General features: G+C 41.2%; 1 protein-coding gene across 3 annotated transcripts in view; it reads left to right on the top strand.

The window, feature by feature from the left end:
• exoc3l4 (exocyst complex component 3-like 4) overlaps window positions 1-7,382 on the top strand; it is a 51,741-nt gene extending 44,359 nt beyond the window's left edge. For 2 of the 3 annotated variants that reach the window (XM_033643369.2, XM_078175398.1), the window contains one exon: window positions 5,913-7,382. In XM_033643369.2, coding sequence (XP_033499260.2) covers window positions 5,913-6,135 — 223 coding nt within the window. In that variant the 3' untranslated portion in view covers window positions 6,136-7,382. Of the gene's footprint in view, window positions 1-4,619; window positions 5,889-5,912 lie in introns of those variants that run through there. The other variant, XM_078175399.1, reaches the window with a different exon arrangement.
• The last annotated feature ends 11,135 nt before the right edge of the window (window positions 7,383-18,517 follow it).

Genomic DNA, 18,517 nt, shown 5'->3' on the forward strand with positions numbered 1-18,517 from the left:
CTGCTGCCGTGGTCCTGCAAAATGCCTCCTGCTGCTGCTGTTATCATTAGTCACACTTCTACTGTTAGCATACATATGTGTATACTATCAGATATTAATATATACTTTCAACATATTGTACCACAGTAGCCAGAACTATAATTATAATATTATTACTTTCATTATTGTTGTTGTAAGCTACTGTCATTACCGTCTGTCCTGCATCTCTCTCTGTCTCTGTCTCTCTCTCTGTGTCTCTCTCTGTCTCTCTCTGTCTGTCTCATTGTGTCATACGGATTACTGTTAATTTATCATGTTGTTCTGTTCTGTATGACATCTATTGCATATCTGTCCGTCCTGGAAGAGGGATCCCTCCTCAGTTGCTCTTCCTGAGGTTTCTACCATTTTTTCCCCTGTTATTTTTTGGGGAGAGTTTTTCGTTATCCGCTGCAAGGGTCCTAAGGACAGAGGGATGTCGTATGCTGTAAAGCCCTGTGAGGCAAATTGTGATTTGTGATATTGGGCTTTATAATTTTTTTTTAAATTGAATTGAGATGAAAAAACACAGTCTGTGAGGTTTATTTTAAATGAGAATTAAAAGACAAATCTTGATCAAATGTTACTCCGAGGTTTCTTATGGTAGTGCTAGAGGCCAGAGCAATGCCATCTAGAGAAACTATGTCATCAGATAAAGAGTCTCTGAGTTGTTTGGGGCCAAGAACAATAACTTCAGTTTTGTCTGAATTTAACATCAGGAAATTGGTGCTCATCCAGGTTTTTATGTCTTTAAGGCAATTATAAAGTTTAGTTAATTGATTACTTTCTTCTGGCTTCATAGATAAATACAACAGTGTATCATCCGCATAACAATGGAAATTTACAGAGTGATTTCTAATGATGTTACCTAAAGGAAGCATATATAGAGTAAATAGGATTGGTCCGAGCACTGAACCTTGCGGAACTCCAAAACAAATTTTAGTACGTAAGGATGATTCATCATAAACGTGAACAAACTGAAAACGATCAGATAAATAAGATTTAAACCAGCTTAGTGCTGAACCTTTTAGGCCAATTAAGTGTTCTAGTCTCTGTAGCAGAATTTGATGGTCAATAGTGTCAAACGCCGCACTAAGATCTAATAAAACAAGTACAGAGACGAGTCCTTTGTCTGAAGCAATCAGAAGGTCATTTGTAATTTTAACTAGTGCTGTCTCGGTGCTATGATGCACTCTAAATCCTGACTGAAATTCCTCAAGTAAATTATTATCATGGAGAAAATCACACAGCTGGTCTGCGACTACTTTCTCAAGGATCTTTGAAAGAAAGGGAAGATTAGATATTGGTCTATAGTTGGCTAACACCTCTGGATCATATCTAATATATGAGTGTTAACTGAAGGTAAGACCTCCTTAAGTAGCCTAGTTGGGATGGGGTCTAAGAGACACGTTGATGATTTAGATGAAGAAATCACTGTGGTCAATTGCTGAAGAGAAATCTGGGAGAAGCAGTCTAAATATATATTAGGTCTTACAGCCGTGTTTGAGGTTAGATAGGTACTATCTGAGGACAGGAGGTCATGAATTTTGCCTCTAATAGTTAGAATTGTGTCATTAAAAAAGCTCATAAAATCATTACTGCTAAGGGTTAAAGGAATACAAGGCTCAATAGAGCTGTGACTCTCACACCACGTTTACACATAGCCGGGTATTTAGAGAAACGAATATTTCCCCCCCTCCATTTTCAATAATAACATCGTGCACACAACATCATTTTCAAAAATGTTGTCATTTACATGAACCCGGATAAATACGCCGTCGAGCGCCGTCATAACTATGCCAAACCTATGGGCGGCAGTGTAGGGAGAAGGATGAACCCATGCAAGCCAATCAGAATCCTCAGAATCGACAACAACAACAACAACAACAACAACAACGAATGAGACGCACAACTTTCTGTTCTTTTCAAAACAGTAAACATGGCGAGAGGTTCGTTTGTGTGGACTGAGTGAAGTGGAGCTACTCCTAAATGTCGCTTTAAACGCCGGATTTCCACTGGATGCGTGTCTGTTGCGGAACGGCAGCACTGGTTATCCGCTGCGTGCTCCGCCGTCCGTCAATACCCACCGGCTGCGTTTGCTGTGTGGAGCAGTGCAGCTCTGCCGGAAGACATCTCGGTGCACTGCCATGATTAATATCTCCTCGTCTATGGTGTCAACGGGGTGAAATGACGTCTGAAAACCTCTGACTTGTTGACTTCAGGCCTGCCTCTGCCCATTATGTAGTTTTCAAGGTGTAGTGCAGGGAAATATGATCCATCGTGAACACTGTATTTTATTTTGAAAATGAACTGGATGTTTTATTTTGTTTGTATGTACGACTTCCTGCCCCGCACGATCTGCTCTGTGCTGAATTGCTGCGTTGTGCTCCAGCGTCCGGCAAAAATAGAAGTCCTGCGTATCTGTTGCTCTGGAGTGCCAGAGCTAGACGGAGACGCAACCGACATGCATCTGGTGGAAAAAGGCTGTAACAAAGCGTTTGCACAAACGTAAAAATGAGTACCACCTTAACAGCATCCATGATCAGTAGCCAAACAAAGTGTAAACATAGGTCGCTCACATGACGTCAAGCATTTGCTGGCGCATGCTATGACGTTTCAGAACCTAATACCCCGTTTCACCCAGTTTAGACGGCAACACATAAACGGCGTTTTCAGAAATCTCCAGTTTGGCTGGAATTTTTTACAAATGATCGTTTTTCGTGAAAAAAACTCTGTTTGCGTGTAAACAAGAGGCCAAACCGCATGAAAATATGTGCGTTTTTCCTACGTGTAAACGGGGTATCAGTCAGCCTGGCTACAGTGCTGAAAAGAAACCTGGGGTTGTTCTTATTTTCTTCTATTAAAGCTGAGTAATAGTTTGCTCTGCCATTGCGGAGGCCCCTCTTATAAGTTTTGAGACTGTCTGCTCAGACTAAAGGAGATTCTTCCAGTTTTGTTAATCGCCAATTCCTTTCAAGTTTTCGCGATATTTGTTTTAATTTTCATGGGGATGTGTTAAAGTTCTTCTGATTGTGAATTTAATTGTTGTGCATCGACATAAGCAGAACAAATGAAAAATGAAATCTGAACCACTTCTGCTCTCAACACCCCAACATAATGAGTACCTGCCAGTCACAGCACACGGTGGGATCAGCTATAGCTGTGAATAAATAACTGTAGTGAAGTACAAGTATCCAGCACTACAAAATTGGAAAACTCCAGTAAAGTACACGTACCTTAAAAACATACTCTCAGATCGAGTTTATTTGTTTTCATATTTAAAGTTTCATTTCAGCTAAATTAATTTAACTTTGACAAAAAGGGTCACATATGTAAAGAAACATAAGATTTGGGCTTATGTTATCTGTAGCTGAAACATATTTATGTTTAACCAGCCCAAACAGAAGCTTCAGAAAAAAACATTTACCAAACGCTGAGCTTAGCACTCAGGTTAATGATATTAAGACCAGCAGCAGCTCGGAGCCAGCTGAGGTCATCCAGGTTGAAGACGGGGATTTCTGTCTCATTAGAGTTCAGTTTCTCATAAACCAGGGAGGTTTGTGAAAGTGAGACATGTCAGAGTGCTGCCACATGTCTCTGTGTTGACAAGAAGCTAAACAAGTCAAAGTGGAAAAAAAAAAACCCAGAGTGAAGACATTTAACCAACATCCTGATTTTAATTTCAGTTTGAAAAGTTTAGAAAAGTTTCCGCCTCTTGTAAATGTGGAAGTGTTTGACTGAGAGGACCAAATATTATAGCTGTGCTGGAATCCCCCTATTTCATAAAACTCAGCAGAAGAATGAGGAAGTGATGATAAAACAATAAGAGTAAAAAAACTGAAGTTACATGTTTTCAATTATTGAATTACTAAAAAAAACAGCAGTTTTGGTCTGATGGATGAAAAAAAAAAAAGCTGAACTCATGCCCAAAAATTTAAATGATCAGTTTATCTCAAAAACAAAAACACACGTTCTTCCTCTTGAGTGTAGAGCTGTTAACCAGTCTGACAGTTCAGGTGTGAGCTGTAGAGATGTTAGAGATATCAGCTGTAGAGATGTTGGCGATATGGGCTGTAGAGATGTTGGAGATATTAGCTGTAGAGATGTTGGAGATATGAGCTGAAGAGATGTTGGATATATGAGCTGAAGAGATGTTGGATATATGGGCTGTAGAGATGTTGGAGATATGGGCCGTAGAGATGTTGGAGATATGGGCTGTACAGATGTTGGAGATATGGGCTGTACAGATGTTGGAAATATGGGCTGTAGAGATGTTGGAGATATAGGCTGTAGAGATGATATTGATATGAGCTGTAGAGATGTTAGAGATATGAGCTGTAGAGATGTTGGAGATATGGGCTGTAGAGATGTTAGAGATATGAGATGTAGAGATGTTGGAGATATGGACTGTAGAGATATTGGAGATGTGGGCTGTAGAGATGTTGGAGATGTGGGCTGTAGAGATGTTAGAGATATGGGCTGTAGAGATATTGGAGATATGAGCTGTAGAGATGTTGGAGATATGGGCTTTAGAGATGTTGGAGATATGGGCTGTAGAGATGTAAAATGTATGTCTTGTAAAACTGATTAATTTATCTTTTCAGAAATCACAACCCAGTTACTGAAGATAATCCACAGACCTTGTTGGGAGCAGTTTCATGCAGGAACTAGTTTCTGTCTACCAAACTACACCCACCAAGTGAATCACTGTGCAGAAGGAAGTGTACATCTACTGGTAGCTTATCTAGCTTCATATTTGTGTGTTTTTCAGTGTAATTTTCCAGCTTTAGAAATAAAAGCTCAGTTCATTTTAATCAAGCCAAAAATAATTCAGGAATTATCTTCTGCAGTTTTAAAAAGGTGCACACAGGTTACCACATGATCTTAACTCAGTGCAGTGGTGGAAAGTAACTATAAACATTTATTACCTTGTGTTACGTGCAGCAGCCTGTGCTGTCTCTCTCTCCTGTCAGGCTTGTCTCCCTCCTCCCTCTGCCTGCTGCGCACCTGAGTGCAATCGGCCCTCAGGTAGAGAGAGGAGGAGGGGATAAGAGGGACAGGGAGAGTAGAGACAGTGCTCGGCACACGGCACAGACACCAGCACAGGTGGTGAGGAGTTTTTCCCTCTTTTCCTCCTTTGTTTCTTTCCCCAAGCAGGTTTTCCCCCATGCTCATTTAGGAGCTGGGGTTTTGTTGTGTTAATTTGTTGTTTTAGTTTGGGCTGGAGATTACCGGTAGTTTCTTTATTCGTCTTTTTGTTTATTCTAGGTTTAGTTCCTGTTTAGGTAGTTTAGGGGGGAGACGCTGGGAGCGACGGCCCACTGCGTGGTTGGCTCAGCGTCTTCCCTCCTTCTGTTCTTTTTGGCCGGGGTCTCCAGTCCCTTTCGTTTCTCTCTTAGTTGTTTGTGTTTTGGTTAATATCTTGGGTTATAAAAATAAAGCTTGTGGGTAAGCTTTTACTTTTGGTGTGGCGTCCTCTTTTATATGTTGCAGCCTCCTGCTCCTATGGAGCCATGATTTCTGTGTTTGTATGGAGGCCGTAACACCTTGTACAAATCTGAGGTACTTGAGTATTTCTATTTTCTGTTACTTTACGCTACAGAGAAAAATACTTAACTTTTTACTCCATTTATCTGACAGCTTTAGCTACTTTGTTGATTCAGATCAACAACATAGAATATAATCAAATTAAATCAATCAGTAATCAGAAACAGATTTTCTACCGTCTGTGCTTCCAGCAGTCGAGTGACATTTAATCAAAATCAACCAATCAGGCATCGGTGGGTGGAGTGTGTTTGTTGTTCTGATGAGCATGCAGTCAGCGACAGACTGTGCTGCATCGTTCCTGGTCCACTGATGAATAAAATGTCTGAATGTGTTTTCTTCTCCACCTGCAGTAGGAAGCACCTGGTCGCTGTGCTGTACTTCAGAGGCCTGGTGAGAGGACGTGAACACCAGCTGATTCTCCAACGACTCACAGAGCTGAAGAAGAAACTGGGCAGCGGCGACAGAAACCAAGTTTTATTTGGTGACATGCAGGTCACCATTAACACAGACTGCTTGTCCAATCTCTCCTGCTGCCCGACAACTAGTGCAACATGGAGGACGATGAGTCGCTAAGTGGAGGAAAAATAGGTGGTTTGACACTTTTGACAAAATTGAAGGTTGTTATTCTCAGACACAGCCTTCTAAACTCAAACTGAACCTTTAGCACTGAACCAGGTTTCATTCCACAGCTGCTTGTTATCAGAGGGTTTACTGTGGACTTCTGCAATTATTCTCTTTACCACTGAGGGTTTGTTGGTGTTCAGGAGGTCAGGAGTGAATTTTAAATGTTCTGAAGCACAAGACGAAATGAATAAAATTCTGTTTTAATGTGTAGACATGACCGTCAAGATTGGGCATGGTGTCATCTTCAGACAGAAGTATTCAGATGAGTACAAACACCACACTGTGAGAGTACTTCAGTACAAGAAAAAGTTGCAGTGCATTGAGAAGTGAAAGTGTGTGATTATCAGTTTGTAGAAATAGTTTCAGCAGCTGTGTCCTTTAAACAGTTAAACATGACTCCCATGTTTTTATATAACTAGTTAATACTGACGAGTCGTCTGTTCTTACGAAAGTTAAAACTGGTTCCAGATGTTGATTGAAGTCTGACGAATGTAGGAATGCCACATGTTACCACTTACACAACTCATTAAATGTGTTTCTCATTGAGAGTTTCTGGCTCTATGAGAAACTGCAGGATTGTTTTCTGGAAACAAAAACTTTTTTTGCAAACTGAAATTCACTCAAAGATTTGTGAAACTTCCCGTGAGGATAAAGGTGAAGCTCTGAGCAGACAAACCAGTCAGAGACACCGCTCTCATTAACACTAGTTTGTAGTTGAATCATACTGTTGTAGGAAAATGTGTCCTGTGTGACGACAGCATGTTGTCGGGCGTTAGTTTGAGTTCAAAGTGTCAGAGAATAAAAACTGAGTGACGTGTTGTGATGGAGGAGTCGACAGTACCAGACTGTGAAGGAAGAATTTATCATGTATAAGGATGAAATCTGTTTTTGTCTCCACGACGATGAAACTTTGAAACAACCGAAGCTTGATGTGATTTTCTTTCAATATTTGCTGTTTTCATTTTAATCTTGTGTTTATAAATAGTTAATGTGTTTGATTGTTAAAAACGTGGAAAAAAAATCAGGGATTCAAAACTTTTTCTGAACTGTGACGCCAAAGTTCTCGTGAATGCTGACAATCTTAAGAATTTAAATATGAAACACATCTGTGTTAGATTTCCCCCTCCATGTATGACAAACTCAAATGTTTTAAACTTATTTTATCATTTTTTAATAAAACATAAAATAAAGTCTCATGAATCTCTTATGACTCCATCTGGCATAGGGGCGGCTGTGGCTCAGAGGTAGAGTGGGTTGTCCACCAATCGGAGATCAGCGGTTCAATCCCGGGCTCCTCCAGACTGCATGTTGAAGTATCCTTGAGCAAGATACTGGACCCCAAATTGCTGTGCTGAAACTGAGTAACTGAGTGGCACCTTGTATGGTAGCCTCTGCCACCAGTGTATGAATGTGTGTGTGAATGGGTGAACGTGACTCGTAGTGTAAAAATAGCTTTGAGTGGTCACTAGATGACTAGAAAGGCACTGTACAAATGCAGGTCCATTTACCATCTGTGTGTTGATAAATTAGCCACCAACAAGTTTATCAATGCTGAAAACAAGCACTAAGTTTTTAAATTAAATGGTCAAATGGTCAAATCTTTCAATGTCAAACATCTGTAAATCCACTTTAAATATTTTAGTACTCACATTTAAAAACCGTAATCTTCAAAATTCAGCCCAGTAACCTGAAGAAAATGTTGCCACTGTACATCTCTGTAAACCGTGAACATGTTCCATACATACAAGCTTTTGTGAAGTGATGTAGTTTATGAGCTGTGTTGTCAGGAGAGGGAAGGGACGGTGTGACACCTGAGATATCTGCCAAGTAGCACATTGCGGTTCAACACCAACAAACAACAACACCGATCAGCTTTTACCAACACATTGCCGTATTTCCTATCTGGAAAGTTCCCCCAAACACAATAATGATCCAAACCATGACAAGTTTCAATGGATCTGCTACAAAAATAACTACTAATAAATACTAATGTAGCATATCTGCTATATAACAATGGATTAATGTAATGTATCTGCTATATAACAACGTACTCATGTAACGTATCTGCTATATAACAATGTATTAACGTAATGTGTCTGCTATATAACAACATACTATTGTAACGTATCTGCTACATAATGTACTAACGTAATGCATCTGCTACATAACAACGTACCCATGTAACGCATCTGCTACATAACAACGTGCTCATGTAACATATATGCTACATAATAAAGTACTAATGTAACATAATCTCACAATTCAATATGAACCCTATTTCATTCAATTATTTAATTCCAATAGCGGATGTCAAAACACAGCCAGGGCACACTGGCAATTCCACTGCTGTGAAACTGAGCATGGGGTTCAGTGTCAGCTAAATACAAGCTGCTTTATAATGCCATGCTTTTTGTAGTCAGTAATCAATGTACTGGTTCTAGTCATTGTTTAGTAGTAGTGTATTTTAGTTTCCTAAATGCTGTCTAATATTAGCCCCACATCTAATTAATATTGTACTTTGCATATTTAGATGTAGTTAGATAGCTGCACCTGAATAGACAGGATGTGCCAGCGCGGGAGATGCCTGGAACATGTTCATAGTGAGTACTCTGAGAATCCCAAGATCCCCTGCACTATTATAGATGGGGCAGCCATCATTCAGATGCTTAGGGCCTAAGAAAGCAAGTGTTCTACCAATGTTCCATGCATTGATGGGCTGTGACACTGTATCAAAAGACAATTCATAATGGTGTGGTAAATAAATTTAAGAAATTGTGTCCTCAAAATCAAATTATATCCATCACACATAAGAAAAATGTTTGTTGCTGGCCATTTTGAAAAATGGCTGCCATGGACGCCATTCAATTCCATGCCATGGACGCCGCAATTCAAGATGGCTCCATATCCAATTATTATCAGAATGTCTTTGGCTATAAGTGTACAAATCTCATGCTTCTAATGTTACACATAATGTTATATATATAAATATATAATGATAGTTATCACATGTTATATATACATATATAATGATACAGTTATCAGATAATGTTATATATACATATAATGATAGTTATCACATAATGTTATATATACATACATAATGATACAGTTATCACATAATGTCAAGCTCCGTCATATCTTAGAGAGCTCATAGTGCGTTATTATCCCACCAGAACACTGCGCTCTGAGAACGCAGGGTTACTTGTGGTCCCTAAAGTCTCCAAAAGTAGATCAAGAGCCAGAGCTTTCAGCTATCAGGCTCCTCTCCTGTGGAGTCATCTTCCTGTTACGGTCCGGGAGGCAGACACCGTCTCCACATTTAAGACTAGACTTAAGACTTTGCTCTTTGATAAAGCTTATAGTTAGGGCTGGCTCAGGCTTGCCCTGTACCAGCCCCTAGTTAGGCTGACTTAGGCCTAGTCTGCCGGAGGACCCCCCTATAATACACCGGGCACCTTCTCTCCTTCTCTCTCTCTCTCTGTCTCTCGTATTCTATTACTGCATCTTGCTAACTCGGCCAGTCTGCATGTCACTAACTCGGCTTCTTCTCCGGAGCCTTTGTGCTCCACTGTCTCTCAGATTAACTCATATCACAGCGGTGCCTGGACAGCGTGACGTGTGTGGTTGTGCTGCTGCCGTGGTCCTGCCAGATGCCTCCTGCTGCTGCTGCCATCATTAGTCATTAGTCATACTTCTACTGTTATTATACACATATGATTATTGTCACACATGTATACTGCCAGATATTAATACATACTTTCAACATATTGCACCACAGTAGCCAGAACTATAACTATAATATTATTACTTTCAATAATGTTGTTGTAAGCTACTGTTATTACCTGCATCTCTCTCTCTGTCTCTCTCTCTCTCTGTCTAATTGTGTCACGCGGATTACTGTTAATTTATTATGCTGATCTGTTCTGTACGACATCTATTGCACGTCTGTCCGTCCTGGAAGAGGGATCCCTCCTCAGTTGCTCTTCCTGAGGTTTCTACCGTTTTTTTTCCCCGTTAAAGGGTTTTTTTTGGGGAGTTTTTCCTTATCCGCTGCGAGGGTCATAAGAGGGATATAGGGACAGAGGGATGTCGTATGCTGTAAAGCCCTGTGAGGCAAATTGTGATTTGTGATATTGGGCTTTATAAATAAAATTCATTGATTGATTGATATATACATATGTAATGATAGTTATCACATATTGTTATACATACATATATAATGATACAGTTATCACATAATTAAGCAATATCACACGAGAGGGAGTGATGTTGTACTGAGATGTCGTCACGGCTGTGATTCGGTCGTGCCGAAGACCGAATCACAGCCGTGACAATATCACAGCGCCAGACACTTACTCTTGATACACATTTATCTGCACGTTTCCATTAATTGTGCAGCCGGTGAAATAAGTCTCTGGTGACTGCATGGTGGACTGTGGCTTCACAGACACAGCCGACTCTGCCTTCTGATCTGAAAGTATGTTGCTTTTCTCCAAGTAATTGAGCTCCACTGATGAAACACTGACAAACCTGGATGTGTGCTCAGATGGATTCAGCTTCTCCTCTCCCTCATCTTCCTCTGATGACCATTCATAGTTCAATTCAAAACTTATTTTAGGAAATAAATCCATATTTTTGGCTGTTTGACAGTGGATGAATTAATTAGCCTACAATGCAACTGCTGACATAACTGACACTAAACCGTCAGTTTTGATTTGATTGTTGATCGCAATCAGCTGTGAGGCAGAGTGATACATAGTGATACACAGTGAAATAACCGTGATGTTGTACTCCAATATCATTACGGTTTTACTGTCTCTCGACCAATCACAATGCAGGGCCGGAACTAACTGTTGTTTAATATTATATATACATACAGTACAGGCCAAAAGTTTGGACACACCTTCTCATTCAATGCGTTTTCTTTATTTTCATGACTATTTACATTGTAGATTCTCACTGAAGGCATCAAAACTATGAATGAACACATATGGAGTTATGTACTTAACAAAAAAAGGTGAAATAACTGAAAACATGTTTTATATTCTAGTTTCTTCAAAATAGCCACCCTTTGCTCTGATTACTGCTTTGCACACTCTTGGCATTCTCTCCATGAGCTTCAAGAGGTAGTCACCTGAAATGGTTTTCCAACAGTCTTGAAGGAGTTCACAGAGGTGTTTAGCACTTGTTGGCCCATTTGCCTTCACTCTGCGGTCCAGCTCACCCCAAACCATCTGGATTGGGTTCAGGTCCGGTGACTGTGGAGGCCAGGTCATCTGCCGCAGCACTCCATCACTCTCCTTCTTGGTCAAATAGCCCTTACACAGCCTGGAGGTGTGTTTGGGGTCATTGTCCTGTTGAAAAATAAATGATCGTCCAACTAAACGCAAACCGGATGGGATGGCATGTCGCTGCAGGATGCTGTGGTAGCCATGCTGGTTCAGTGTGCCTTCAATTTTGAATAAATCCCCAACAGTGTCACCAACAAAACACCCCCACACCATCACACCTCCTCCTCCATGCTTCACAGTGGGAACCAGGCATGTGGAATCCATCCGTTCACCTTTTCTGCGTCTCACAAAGACACGGCGGTTGGAACCAAAGATCTCAAATTTGGACTCATCAGACCAAAGCACAGATTTCCACTGGTCTAATGTCCATTCCTTGTGTTTCTTGGCCCAAACAAATCTCTTCTGCTTGTTGCCTCTCCTTAGCAGTGGTTTCCTAGCAGCTATTTGACCATGAAGGCCTGATTGGCGCAGTCTCCTCTTAACAGTTGTTCTAGAGATGGGTCTGCTGCTAGAACTCTGTGTGGCATTCATCTGGTCTCTGATCTGAGCTGCTGTTAACTTGCCATTTCTGAGGCTGGTGACTCGGATGAACTTATCCTCAGAAGCAGAGGTGACTCTTGGTCTTCCTTTCCTGGGTCGGTCCTCATGTGTGCCAGTTTCGTTGTAGCGCTTGATGGTTTTTGCGACTCCACTTGGGGACACATTTAAAGTTTTTGCAATTTTCCGGACTGACTGACCTTCATTTCTTAAAGTAATGATGGCCACTCATTTTTCTTTATTTAGCTGATTGGTTCTTGCCATAATATGAATTTTAACAGTTGTCCAATAGGGCTGTCGGCTGTGTATTAACCTGACTTCTGCACAACACAACTGATGGTCCCAACCCCATTGATAAAGCAAGAAATTCCACTAATTAACCCTGATAAGGCACACCTGTGAAGTGGAAACCATTTCAGGTGACTACCTCTTGAAGCTCATGGAGAGACTGCCAAGAGTGTGCAAAGCAGTAATCAGAGCAAAGGGTGGCTATTTTGAAGAAACTAGAATATAAAACATGTTTTCAGTTATTTCACCTTTTTTTGTTAAGTACATAACTCCACATGTGTTCATTCATAGTTTTGATGCCTTCAGTGAGAATCTACAATGTAAATAGTCATGAAAATAAAGAAAACGCATTGAATGAGAAGGTGTGTCCAAACTTTTGGCCTGTACTGTATGTAATGATAGTTATCACATAATGTTATATATACATATGTAGTGATAGTTATCACATAATGTTATATATACATATATAATGATAGTTATCACATAATGTTATATATACATAATTAATGATAGTTATCACATAATGTTATATATCAATCAATCAATGAATTTTATTTATGAAGCCCTATATCACAAATCACAATTTGCCTCACAGGGCTTTACAGCATACGACATCCCTCTGTCCTTATGACCCTCACAGCTGATCAGGAAAAACTCCCCAAAAAAACCCTTTAACGGGGAAAAAAAACGGTAGAAACCTCAGGAAGAGCAACTGAGGAGGGATCCCTCTTCCAGGACGGACAGACGTGCAATAGATGTCGTACAGAACAGATCAGCATAATAAATTAACAGTAATCCGTATGACACAATGAGACAGAGAGAGAGAGAGAGACAGAGAGAGAGATGCAGGTAATGACAGTAGCTTACAACAACATTATTGAAAGTAATAATATTATAGTTATAGTTCTGGCTACTGTGGTACAATATGTTGAAAGTATGTATTAATATCTGGCAGTATATATATGTGACAATAGTCATATGTGTATAATAACAGTAGAAGTATGACTAATGACTAATGATGGCAGCAGCAGCAGGAGGCATCTGGCAGGACCACGGCAGCAGCACAACCACACACGTCACGCTGTCCAGGCACCGCTGCGATATATATGTAATGATACAGTTATCACATAATGTTATATATACATATATAATGATACAGTTATCACATAATGTTATATATACTTATGTAATGATAGTTATCACATAATGTTATATATACATAAATAATGATAACTATCACATAATGTTATATATACATATATAATGATAGTTATCACATAATGTCATACATAGCCCATATAATGATACAGTCATTACATAATGTTATATATATATATAATAATCTTGCTCTAGCCCATGTGTTGTTTCTGTCTCGAAGGAGACTATTTAGCTCAGGAGAAAACCAGGGATTATTGCGACCTTTTACTCACAGTTTGTTAAAAGGAGCATGTTTGTTCAAAATATTCAGGAAACCATCAGAAAAGAATCTCCAGGCCAGTTCCACTTCACCAATAAGATTAAGTCTGCTCCAATCAAAATTATACAGATCATGAAAAAAGCTTGCTCACAAAAACGTTTAAGGTCTCTTTTGATAAGCAGTCGGGGCTTGGCTTTAGGGAGCTTAGCCTGCCTGACAGCAATGACACAATGATCACTGAGATCATTTGCAAAAATGCCTATATCAGAGTGTTTATGTGGAGGATTTGTCAAGATCAAATCAAGCAATTTAAAATTTGGACATGTTGCCACCTCAACAAGTTGAGTCATATTAAAAGAGTCACACACCAATTTGAGGTTATCTGATGCTTAAGTCAACCAGTCGCAGTTCAGGTCCCACACTAGCAGTAGCTCATTTGAGTTGAAATTAGACAAATAATGTGTTAATGAGGTTAGGGCTTCAGCACTAGCAGAGGGTGGCCTGTAGCATCCAATAATATTAACAAATTGACTCTGAGCAAGATCAAGTTTTAAAGCCAGCAGTTCAAATTGCTTGCAGATGGACACTGAGGATAAAAGACTAATATGTAATTTGTTTTTTGCGTATACAGCGATTCCGCCACCTTTCCTGGGGAGATCGCAGCGATGTACAGTATACCCCTTTATACTGATATCTTTATCTGGTACTGACTTACCAAGCCAAGTTTCTGATACAACAATAATATCATCATCCGTTGAACAGGCCCAAATTCTGAGACAGGCGAGCGGCTGAGGAAGGGGGCAGAGTGAAGATTGTCCCTCGCTGCGGGGAGAGGAGAGAGGGCTTTCATTGTGCCGATGGTGGCTTGGAAACCCCCCCCCCCCAACTGTGACACACGGGCAGAAGGGATGGCGGCCGGAGCTCAGCCAGTCCCCTTCTCCACACTTTGACTTATTTTATCCATCTCTGGGAGCCTGGGCTCACCGCACAGCAGCCCACCGCATCCATCCACGCTTCCCTCCCTCGCCGCCCTGCACATATACTCCCGAGCCTCGGCGCCTCTCCTTGACCAACTAACCTAAATACTATAAACTCACTACTAACTGTAAACCTACACTAAAATACACTATGCTAATGTGATGGCCTCGGCCATGTTGTATTTTGCTGGCCTCTCTGTGCTCCTCCCTTCCCAGGTTCTCCCTGCCTGTCTCCCTCCCATCTTGTCAGGGGATTCACCTCACCTGTGGCCTTGTCTATAAAGGCATGGCCATTCCAAGATGGCTCTCTCTCCTTCCTGGATGGCTGGGGCCTCCAGGCAACCCCAGCATTGTTTGGTTTGGTTTGGGTTGTGTTACGTTGGCTCTTTTGGTTCCTTATGATTACACACATACACCTCATACATCCAACACCTCTCACCACACCACTGATTACTGATCTGCACTTAAATCTTATTCTTTAAATAAATCTTTGGTTAATCTAACTGGTTGCTGTGTGGTTCTCCCTCTTTTGTTGTGCTCTTAAACGAGCTGGGCATAACAAGTGGGGGCTCGTCCAATTTTGAACTTGGGAGTGTCAATGTTTGGCTCTTGTGTGGCATTAAAACTGGGAGGCTCACAGTGGCTTGTTTGAGTGTTGTGTTAACCAGGGAGTAAATGGTGCGATGGTGCAATACGATTTGACAAATTACTAGCTATTCTCTCGGCTCTACTACTCTCTCTGCTCTGATCCAACCTACTCGCTATCAGTTCGATAACTGCAGACAGAATGGTTTTATAGGAGGCGTAAAGGGAGGAGGACAGGTTTAGCGTGGACGGTTGGTTACGTCATTCGTTACGCCCTGAAAAAGAGTCATTCGCCTTCAATGTAATGTAATGTTCAGTTTTGCTTTATTGGGGGGGTCTGGGGGGGGTCAGAAAACCAGTCATTATCTGGTGTGACCACCATTTGCCTCATGCAGTGCAACACATCTCCTTCGCATAGAGTTGATCAGGTTGTTGATTGTGGCCTGTGGAATGTTGGTCCACTCCTCTTCAATGGCTGTACGAAGTTGCTGGATATTGGCAGGAACTGGAACACGCTGTCGTATACGCCAATCCAGAGCATCCCAAACATGTACAATGGGTGACATGTCCGGTGAGTATGCTGGCCATGCAAGAACTGGCATGTTTTCAGCTTCCAGGAATTGTGTACAGATTCTTGCAACATGGGGCCGTGCATTATCATGCTGCAACATGAGGTGATGGTCGTGGATGAATGGCACAACAATGGGCCTCAGGATCTCGTCACGGTATCTCTGTGCATTCAAAATGCCATCAATAAAATGTACCTGTGTTCGTTGTCCATAACATACGCCTGCCCATACCATAACCCCACCGCCACCATGGGCCACTTGATCCACAACGCTGACATCAGCAAACCGCTCACCCACATGACGCCACACACGCTGTCTGCCATCTGCCCTGAACAGTGAAAACCGGGATTCATCCGTGAAGAGAACACCTCTCCAACGTGCCAGACGCCATCGAATGTGAGGATTTGCCCACTCAAGTCGGTTATGACGACGAACTGCAGTCAGGTCGAGACCCCGATGAGGATGACGAGCATGCAGATGAGCTTCCCTGAGACGGTTTCTGACAGCTTTTGCAGAAATTCTTTGGTTATGCAAACCGATTGTTGCAGCAGCTGTCCGGGTGGCTGGTCTCAGACGATCTTGGAGGTGAACATGCTGGATGTGGAGGTCCTGGGCTGGTGTGGTTACACGTGGTCTGCGGTTGTGAGGCCGGTTGGATGTACTGCCAAATTGTCTGAAACGCCTTTGGAGATGGCTTATGGTAGAGAAATGAACATTCAATTCATGGGCAACAGCTCTGGTGGACATTCCTGCAGTCAGCATGCCAATTGCACGCTCCCTCAAAACTTGCGACATCTGTGGCATTGTGCTGTGTGATCAAAGTGAACATTTTAGAGTGGCCTTTTATTGTGGCCAGCCTAAGGCACACCTGTGCAATATTCATGCTGTCTAATCAGCATCTTGATATGCCACACATGTGAGGTGGGATGGATTATCTCGGCAAAGGAGAAGTGCTCACTAACACAGATTTAGACAGATTTGTGAACAATATTTGAGGGAAATGGTCTTTTGTGTGTATAGAAAATGTTTTAGATCTTTGAGTTCAGCTCATGAAAAATGGGAGTAAAAACAAAAGTGTTGTGTTTATATTTTTGTTAAGTGTATAAAGTTTTTCCTTAGTACAGAAAGGTAAGCAAGCAAAAGCAACATCTCAAGGTTAAAAGAATCTGAATACCAAAAACTCAACTCTGACATAGCTTTTGAGTAAGGTAGTGTTTCAGCCACAACACTGGGTCTCACTAATGGAAAATAAATAGCCATGCTTCCGCTCTGGTTTAAGAACCCATGATCGTAAACCTGAACTTTCTTGCAGACAAACTGAAAACATCCTATTTCCTGTATAGACTCAGTTTTGTTTGTTTCCACCTGTTCAGCTGTGGTTACTGCGGCACTGTCTGTTAGTTTCACATGATGTCTTTCTCTTTTGGTGCTGAGGCAACTCTGAACAGGTCTAACCCCTGGTCTGACCCTGTGATCAGGTCTCGTCCACCCAGATACTTTCACTTTTCATCCACATCTGAACATCTGAACATCTGCAAAATATGATATGATGCATCATTACAATATGATATTGTCATGTCTTGTCAAGTTTAGTCCTCATTTCAGTTCTGCATTTCCTGTTTGATTTTGTCTCCTCTTGTTTCAGATTAGTTCCTGTCACGTTTCCCTCTGGTGTGATTAGCTGCCCCGCCCTAATTTGTTGCACCCGTGTCTCTTTGTCTTTCCTCTCCTCATGTATTTAGTCTGTGTGCTCCCTCCTGTCAGTGCCAGTTCGTCTCAGTAGCTCTACTAACGTTCCAGCCTTTTGTTTCCTAGCGTCAGGTACCAAGTGTTTTGTGTTTTGCTGTTTTTTGGACTTCGACTCTGCCTTGCCCTTTTTGGTACTGCTTCACCTTTACCTGCCGTCTTCATTAAAGACTGCGTATTTGAAAAACCCTTGTGTCCTTGAGTCGTGCGTTTGGGTCTACTCCATGTGTGAAACCTTGTCAGATATGATATGATGCATCGATATGATGCGACTTAGATTCATGGAGTGAAAACAAATCACTGTTTAAGGACACACACACACAGAAACACAGAAATGCACTCTGGTGGTCGAGTTGTTTGTTTCTGTGTAACCACACTAAGACACACACACACACACACACACACAATGTGTATGTTAGTGTTGTCGGTGTTGATCCACAGTCTGCAGCTTCGCGGGTGTCTCAGGTGTCACACCTTCCACCATCCCCTCATCCCCCCTTTATGACAGTCACTTCATAAACTACGTCACTTCAGGGTTAGAGTTAACAGAGTCGTTCCTGGAGAACTCTGCAAGAGCCATGATTTTAATCAATAATGTCATTGATCAGATCAGATGAAATCTTTTGTTCTACAGTTTGAGTAACAACAGTTTTAAACTGAAGTGCGCTGCGTGTTCTGTTAACAACTCTTTATATCTATCAATCACTGATTAACATGATTAAAAATAAAACTTGTCGTGGCCAGATTTTAAATTTAAAACTCACACTTCTCTGTTTTCTACAGACATGTGAACTGATTTATTTCAGGGCAGTTTGTGAAGTGAACCACATTCAGCTTTGTAAGGTGCTTTGAAAGGTCAAACTGTATTGATTTGGAGGATAATCAATGACCAAATTTTTGATGGTTTAATAAATAAACCAG

Source organism: Epinephelus lanceolatus, chromosome 15 (genome assembly GCF_041903045.1).
Source record: "Epinephelus lanceolatus isolate andai-2023 chromosome 15, ASM4190304v1, whole genome shotgun sequence".
Classification (NCBI taxonomy): Eukaryota; Metazoa; Chordata; class Actinopteri; order Perciformes; family Serranidae; genus Epinephelus; species Epinephelus lanceolatus.